General features: G+C 58.2%; 1 protein-coding gene across 1 annotated transcript; it reads left to right on the top strand.

Moving 5' to 3' along the window:
- The first annotated feature begins 666 nt into the window (after nt 1–666).
- SLC25A51 (solute carrier family 25 member 51) lies at nt 667–6,693 on the top strand. Its single transcript, XM_065046598.1, has 3 exons — nt 667–793; nt 1,038–1,140; nt 4,112–6,693. Exon 3 carries the CDS (start codon nt 4,154–4,156, stop codon nt 5,024–5,026), a length of 873 nt encoding a protein of 290 aa, XP_064902670.1. The 5' UTR covers nt 667–793; nt 1,038–1,140; nt 4,112–4,153; the 3' UTR covers nt 5,027–6,693.
- The last annotated feature ends 831 nt before the right edge of the window (nt 6,694–7,524 follow it).

Below are 7,524 nucleotides of genomic sequence, written 5' to 3'. Positions count from 1 at the left end.
CCAGGGGAATCTTTATCGGCTAACTCATGTGTTTAGGCAGCAAAACAGGTAATAGTTGTAAATCCGATGAGACCCTTTCGGCACAAGCACTACAGTTTAAACATGTCCCTCCAGACTGGAACACACGTACCCGAGCTACGGCAAGATGGTTCTTACAGAATACGGTTTTAGGAGGTGGCAGTCGGCGAAGTTGACTCCAAACAGCTTTGAATGAACCGGGAGACATTTCCGCCAGTGCAGGAGCCAAACAGCGGCTCGCGTCCCGGCGAACGGGGCCGGGTCCGGGGCCGGCACGAACCCGGGCGGGGCGGGGAGCTCTGCCCGGACAGCCGCTCCGGCCGCACCGCAGTCCCGTGCCCGGCGGCCGCGGCGGGGCGGGCAGCAGCGCGGAGGGAACCCGAAGGCCGCGCTGCAGGTTCTCCCAGCGCGGACGGCGAGGCAGCGGCGGCGCGGGAAGGACGCGCCGCTCGGGCCCCAGCAGAGCCCGCGGCGCCGCGCCGCACCCGCCCCGCCCGCGCCAGCGCCGCGCGCCGGGGGGCGGAGCTCTGAGGGGGTGGGACCACCAGACCGCCGTCTGATTGGCTGAGACGGGGAGAGGGCGGAGCCGCCACCGCCCCTCCCGCGGGTCACACGCAGGGGCGGTGCTCAGGGTGCCGTTGCCCTCTCCCCGCGTCAGCCGTGCGTCAGGCGGCGCGCTTGCGTCACACGCCGGCGCGCGCGCAGCGGAGAGCGCGGGGCCGGCGGAGCCTCCGGTGCGTTCCCGGCGCTCCCGCCGCCATGGCAACGGCCGCAGGTGCGTCCGCTGGGGCCGCCCGGCCCGGGCCCGCTGGTTCGGCCCGGCGGGGTTCGGTTCGGCCGGGCGCGGTTCGGCCCGGCGCGGCGGCCGCGCAGGCGCTTCGGGGCGGGGACGGGCGAACGTGGTTCCGCCGCCCGCGGGCCGCAGCCACCGCCCGCCGCTCCGCCGGCGCGCCGGCCTGACCTTGAGCGCCAGCCCCGCCGCTCCGCCTCCCTCACCCCTCCCGGCTCTCTGCTTCCAGGTCGCCCGGTGCCGTGTCCCGCCGGGGCCGCCGTCGCTGCCGAACGTCCCCGGGAGCGCTGAGGGCCCAGCAGAGCGGCCGGACGCCCCGCGACGAGCATGCGGTGAGTGGAGGGGCCGGGGAGCGCCGGGGTGACCCGGGTGTGCTACGGTGGCCGGTGGCTGCCGGGAGAAACGTGTGCGTGAATGTGCCAACCCTCCCCCCTAGGATCACCACAGAACCGCAGGTGGTTTGTGCTGCAGGGCCCTCCCCAGCCCCCCCAGTCCCCTGCCATGACAGGGACATCTTCAGCAGCTCAGGGTGCTCAGAGCCCCGTCCAGCCTGGCCTGGGATGTCTCAGGGATGGTTCATCCACCGCCGCTCCGGGCTGCCCGTTAACTGACACAGCTGCACACCTTCGGGATTTGGGTCATTGCTTAGAGTGAGCGTGTCCCGTGCCGGACCGCAGAAAAGTCTGAGCTTGTGGTAATCATCTGATTTACCAACGGAATGTTCAGTTCCTACAATAATCTTAAGCTTGGGCCAGGAGGACTTGGGTAGCGTGTTCACTCCGCAGTAGTCAGGGTGAGGGGAACGCCGGTCCCTTACCAGTATTGCAAATACAGATACACACTGCAATATCAGATAACAAATGTCCCTTTCTTTCTTCTCTCCCTTGTGTTTTTCTGACCCGCGGGTCGCACGGCAGCGTTTTGAAGGCCATGGTTGTTTGGGCAGGTAAATGGGTTGAAATCCTTTAGAAGCGCCAGCAGTGCAGACCGGGAGGCGGTGACGGCAGCAGGCAGCTGACGTACAGACCTCGGTTCAGGGAGCACCGTGTCCGGACGGATCGAGCCTGCCCCGTGCGCAGGGCGCCCTGAGGCCGGCTCCTGCGCTGCGGAGAAGTTCCGCGTGTAAACGGGAGGCTGCAGCAGCTTCAGGGGTCTGTGTGCACAGCCAGTGCTGTAGATCCAAAGCTTTCTCTTTCCTGAGGTCTGTTTGTTTCACATTCAGTCCTAGCAAGGTGGCTGGTGTGTTCTAGTACATGTGTTTGGCACGGGCCCCACAAATCCCCTCTGACGGCGAGGGTCCTGTCGTGGGCTCGCTGCAGGACGCGCGGCTGCGGGACGCGCTGCGCCCGGCTCCGGCGCGGCCCCAGCACGGGAGTGTGGTGACTTCCTCACGGCATCGCCGCGGTCTTCGGAGCGTTCCTGATTTGCAGCGCCACCAGGGGTTATGCCAAAAGGAGCGTGTGGCCCCCGAAACAGAACCAGAGGTCCCTCTTATTTCATGTATTTTATTTATTGCAAGTTTCTTTAGGGGGGAAATGGCTATATAAATGGCTAGTTCTCTAAGGCCTTTTCAATCATCTCTGTAACAGCGTTGTCTGTGGTGAGAGTGTTCCACACCGCGTTAGTAGGATTAGCGTTACCCACTGTCCCCTGTCTTGCGTGTCATAGATGTGGCGTTTTCAGTAAATGCAAGTAGAGCTACAGTAATCCGAATAGTACTCTGAGGTGGTACGTATGCAAAGCGGTGTATAAGCCACCTGATGTGAATCCCTGTCTGTGATGTTACTTCTCATATTGACAGAAACACTCCATCTTTGTGAATTACGCCTCTGGCACTTTCACTAGCCAGACCTTAAAGGGATCAAATAGCCGGTAACTTTAGGGAAAAGCCAGTCCAGGTACATACGTGCTTTAAAAATAAATTGTGAATGGATGTTGCTGCTGGGAATAATCTGCAATTCGCAAACCACCACCAGCCTTGCTTGATTGTTAGAGACTTTACTACAGCTGTAACGTAAGTCAGGATTCAGATCACCTGCAGAACCAGCTTTTTGTAAGTGTTGAATAAGTAATCCGGCTCTAAATGATAGCAAGTGTTGCGTGGTGGTGGTCGCCTCAGGCCGTCTGCGCAGTTTGGTCGGGCTGGCTCTGCTCGCTTGCCGCTCAGGTCTCGGGTGCAGCCAGGCTCGAGGTCTCAGACTTCTCCACAGAAGGTGGAGTCCCGTGCGGTTCACAGTGCTGCCTCTTTCTCTGCACGTGAGGCTGCAGGCTAATTACCTGGGACTCCAGAGACGTTCAGAACTGTGCTGGAAGTGCTCTTCTGCTTTGCTCTAAGCCTGCAATTGCAGTTGTGTGCTAGTTTTGGCTGGGATGCAGTTAATTTTCTTCACAGTGTCTTGTGTGGGGCTGTGTCTTGGGCTTGTGCCCAAACCACGTGGCGCCCGTGCTGCGCTGGTGGCGCCGAGCAGCACTGGCGCCGCGCCGGGGCCGGGACAGCGACCCAGCTCAGCCAGCGGGACTCCCAGACCGCACAGCGTCGTGCGCAGCAGTGGAACGCGGGGAGGCTGCTGGGGAGCGCTGCCCGGGGCGTCGGTCGGGGGTGGCGAGTGACGGTCTTCATTTGCGTCACTTCCTTGGCGTTTATTTTCCTCTCGCTGTTTCCACACCCCCTCGCCCCCTTGTTAAACTGAGTTTCTTTCTCGATGTTCCCTTCCAGTTCTCCCTGCCCTTGCACAACGGCGAAGGGGAGAGTGAGTGGTGCTTAGCTGCTCACAAGGTTAAACCACGAGCAATTGTTGTGTAAATTATCTGTTGTTTTCTGCCACAGGGAAAGGCAGAGTGGGATGGTCAGAATTTGTAACGCTGCTGCATATATTTCACCTGGTTTTCCCTTGGCCTCTTCTGTTCCCATCGCCACCATCCCAGTGGTGCGTGTTCTGTACGTGTGAGGTCAGACCTTGCACTGAGTTCCTTGCACGGTGAACAGGGAAATCCCCTGTGTCGGCTCCCTCTTGTCAGCTGCAATGTGGCACTTGAGGAGTTCGTATCTCAGTTTCCTTCCCAATTTATTTCTATTTCAATTTAAAGGTGTACAGAAAGCAAAAAGACCTATCACTTTTCTGGGTCTCAGAGACCTGAAAACCATACAAAATCTGTCAGATCTGGCATTCGTCACTTTTCTCCTTCACATGTCACGGGCTTTCCTCCGGTATCAGGTGCTGTTTGAATGGCCCACTGGTGCGAATAAAGCTGCAGGGCCACCCGCAGCCCTGCTCACGTTCGCTCTTTTCTGTTTCGATGTAGGAAAGGAGAACTGAGCTATACTGCAGTACGGAAAGCAGAGTGATGGATTCGGAAGGTTCTGCCTCCGTGAGTTCCAAGGAATACCTGAGCAGTGACATAATGGCCACCTCTGGCAAACATTACGTGTGTGGCTACTGCGCAGCCTTCACCAACATTGCCGTCACGTTCCCCATCCAGAAGGTCCTGTTCCGGCAGCAGCTCTACGGTTTGAAGACCAAGGACGCGGTGCATCAGCTGCAGAAGGACGGGATGCGCAACCTGTACCGCGGCATCCTTCCCCCGCTGATGCAGAAGACGACCACGCTGGCGCTGATGTTCGGGCTGTACGAGGATTTCTCCTCGCTGCTGCTGCGGCACGCGAGCGCGCCCGAGCTGCTGACGCGCAGCCTGGCGGCCGTGCTGGCGGGCACCGCCGAGGCCGCGCTCACGCCCTTCGAGCGCGTCCAGACCCTGCTTCAGGACTACAAACACCACGATAAATTCACAAACACTTACCAGGCTTTCAAGGTGCTGAAAGTCCACGGCGCGAGAGAATATTATCGGGGGTTGGTGCCTATTCTGCTCCGAAATGGACCCAGTAACGCGCTCTTCTTTGGCCTGCGGGGACCCATCAAGCAGTGTCTGCCCGAAGCGACTTCCCACAGCGCTCACTTGGTCAACGACTTCATATGCGGGGGGCTGCTGGGCGCCGTGCTGGGCTTCTTGTTCTTCCCGGTGAACGTCGTCAAAACTCGCATGCAAGCTCAAATCGGCGGCGAGTTCCAGTCCTTCTCCGAAGTCTTTGCGAAGATCTGGCAGGAACGCGACAGAAAACTGATCCACCTCTTCCGAGGAGCCCACCTGAATTACCATCGTTCCATCCTGTCCTGGGGCATCATCAACGCGACCTACGAGCTCCTGCTGAAGCTGCTGTGAAAACCGCTGCGCCCCCGCGGCTCGCCCGCCTGGGCGCGGGCACAGCCGCTGTCCGTCAGCGCCAGGAGCAGCGCGAGAGGTCGTCCTAGCCTTCAATATTTATGGAGTGAATGGTGATGCGTCGAAACCTCGGTGCAATTAAGACAACCTTTTTAAACTATTTATTTGCTGGCACGTGAGTTTACCTGTAAATGGACCTTATAGACAAATGCAAGGTCAAAAAAAGCCAAACCTGTGTTAGTCCAGCAGATTATTCTGTACCACTCCTAAAATGCTGTAACACTCCGTGATGGAATGTGCTCCACCGTCCGCATCGTAGAACATCAAAACCAAGGGAAGACTGATTAAAATGGATTCACTTGCCTGATAAGCTTCAAAATCTTCTTTTAAGAACCACGTTTTCAAACGTTTCAGGATCCTAAGTACTCCTTACTGTTTAAAGCTACAAGGACGGATCCACATGGGGATATCTGAAGTTCAGAACTTCAAGCTTAAACTCAGCCTACGCAAAGTCTCCTGCCAGGCGTGTTGATGGTTGGCTTTAAGACGAACATGTAATTCGGCAGCGTGAGTGTGGTTAGTGAATGTTTAACTTCAGTGTAAGCGACTCCGGTTCCAAGCGGGACCTCTGTGTGCGTCTGTACGTGTGCCTTCATGTGAAAAGGGAAGAGCGGAAGGAACGGAACAGCAAACCTACTAAAGCTTTAAAGTGTCCTTCCTTGTTAAAAAACCTTCTCCTTGTAAGCACGGAGTTTGTTCTGCTCTTTTTCTTCTTGCAGCGCTGCTTTTCCGTTGCTCGCAGCCCTGGGCCGGAGGGTCGAGGCCCTTTCCTGCCGTTCCCGCGGCCGTGGCAGCGGCTCACAAGCACGGCTCTTCGTGCTGACGCGTCTTGTCGTTTGCAAACTACTCCTGTTTCTTGTGGGCTGTGGAATAACGGATCACAACAAGGTATTTTCTCCCGGAAAAGTGGAGTTGTGCGTGCTTGGCGTACTCTCGGCAGTCCCGTAAGACAGTTGAGCAGCACAGCTGGCGAGATGGTGTTTCTGGGTGTGTGTAAGAGCAGGGGGACGGCAGGCAGAGGAGACCCCGGCGCAGCTCGGGGGGAGAGATGCAGCACGGGAGGCGTTTGAGGGCCTCTGTGGGTGAGTGTGGGAGAGACGGGCAGAAATACGGTGTGTGTCTTACGGACTTGGCAGTTGAGAGAGACAGGACTCGGGCCGCAAGGAAAGGGACTCGGCACGACCGTAAATCAGATGAGGGTCTTTGTGAAAGTACGTATTAAAACAAAAATGCCAAACCCCAAACCAGCCAAGCAGAACAACAACACCCCCTAAGCCATTTTGGGTGGCGGGGCCAGCTTTCAGAAACTGGTCCGAATTGGTCTTTTTGTAAGTTTTGGAGTGGCTGTTTGACTTTTCCACTTGCTAAGCTGTCCTCAAATATTGATTCTAATCAGCGTGTTATGATTATGATCACAAAATAGGCCCTAGCTTCACCGTCAGAAATGGCCAGGCACAAGTGAGCAGTCTTGTGTCCCAATGTTGTGATTATCCGCATTTAAATAAAATGTTACTGAATGTTTGTACTGGCAGAATCTGATTTTTACCGGTGTACTCTTTGTAATCACTCCTTGATGGAATAAAACATTTGCATCCGGTTTCTCTGTGGAGGACGTGGTGTGCGTGTGTGACGCCGGCAGTGCTGAAGGTAGGAGGGGGAGGGGGCCCCCGCTCGCTGGAGGTGACCTGCCACTCTGCTTGCGGTGACACCGGTGACACGGAGCTGCGCCCGCTCCGCCGTGACGCGACCGCTCCAGGATCAGCTTGGCTTTGTAACCACGGGCTCCCAGCGCAGTGGAGGGAGCGAGAGGTGCCGTGTGTGAGAGCGCGGCGCCCGCAGGCGGCGCACGCGTGGCTGAGCGGGCGGCGATGGAGCACAGGAGCCACAACGCTTCAAGTCACATGAAAGCAGCTCTGTCCAGGCGGTTTCGAGATGGGTTGGTTTTAAACTGACCATGACTGGGCTGTCTCGGCTCCGCGCGTTGTGCGTGCAGGACGGGCCGCTGCGGGCGGCGAGAGGCGCGTGGCGGAGCCCTGGCCGGCCCGTGCCCGCTGGTCACGGCTCAGGACTGTCCCCGCGCGTCCCGGCGCTGCGCGCGGACCGGAGCGGCGCCTCGGCCGCTGCCATCGCCGGGACCAGCGTGGGCCCCACGCGCCCCCAGCGCAGTCTCAAACTGCCGCTGGGGACTCAGCTGCGGTTCCCGAGGGGCTGCGCCAGTCGTTTCCAGCTGAAGGAGAATTGCGCCAATAAGGACAGACTGACGGAGATAGATAAATAGTCTTTGGGTAATAAGCACTTTGAGCAAAGGGGGAACAACATTGCAAAACGCTGCGCAGTTCTGCTCCAAAGACCTTGTGCACCTGTTCTGTGCCGGTTGGGTAATCCGGTTTGGCCAGTTCCGAGCGGCCGCGGGAGGGAGGGGCGGGAATTGCGCTTGT

The sequence above is a fragment of the Columba livia genome, chromosome Z (genome assembly GCF_036013475.1).
Source record: "Columba livia isolate bColLiv1 breed racing homer chromosome Z, bColLiv1.pat.W.v2, whole genome shotgun sequence".
Classification (NCBI taxonomy): Eukaryota; Metazoa; Chordata; class Aves; order Columbiformes; family Columbidae; genus Columba; species Columba livia.
This window is presented reverse-complemented; position numbering and strand designations above follow the sequence as displayed.

What these genes read in the sequence shown, in the direction of transcription:
- SLC25A51 (XM_065046598.1), top strand. Translation starts at nt 4,154, where the DNA reads ATGGATTCGGAAGGTTCTGCCTCCGTGAGTTCCAAGGAATACCTGAGC.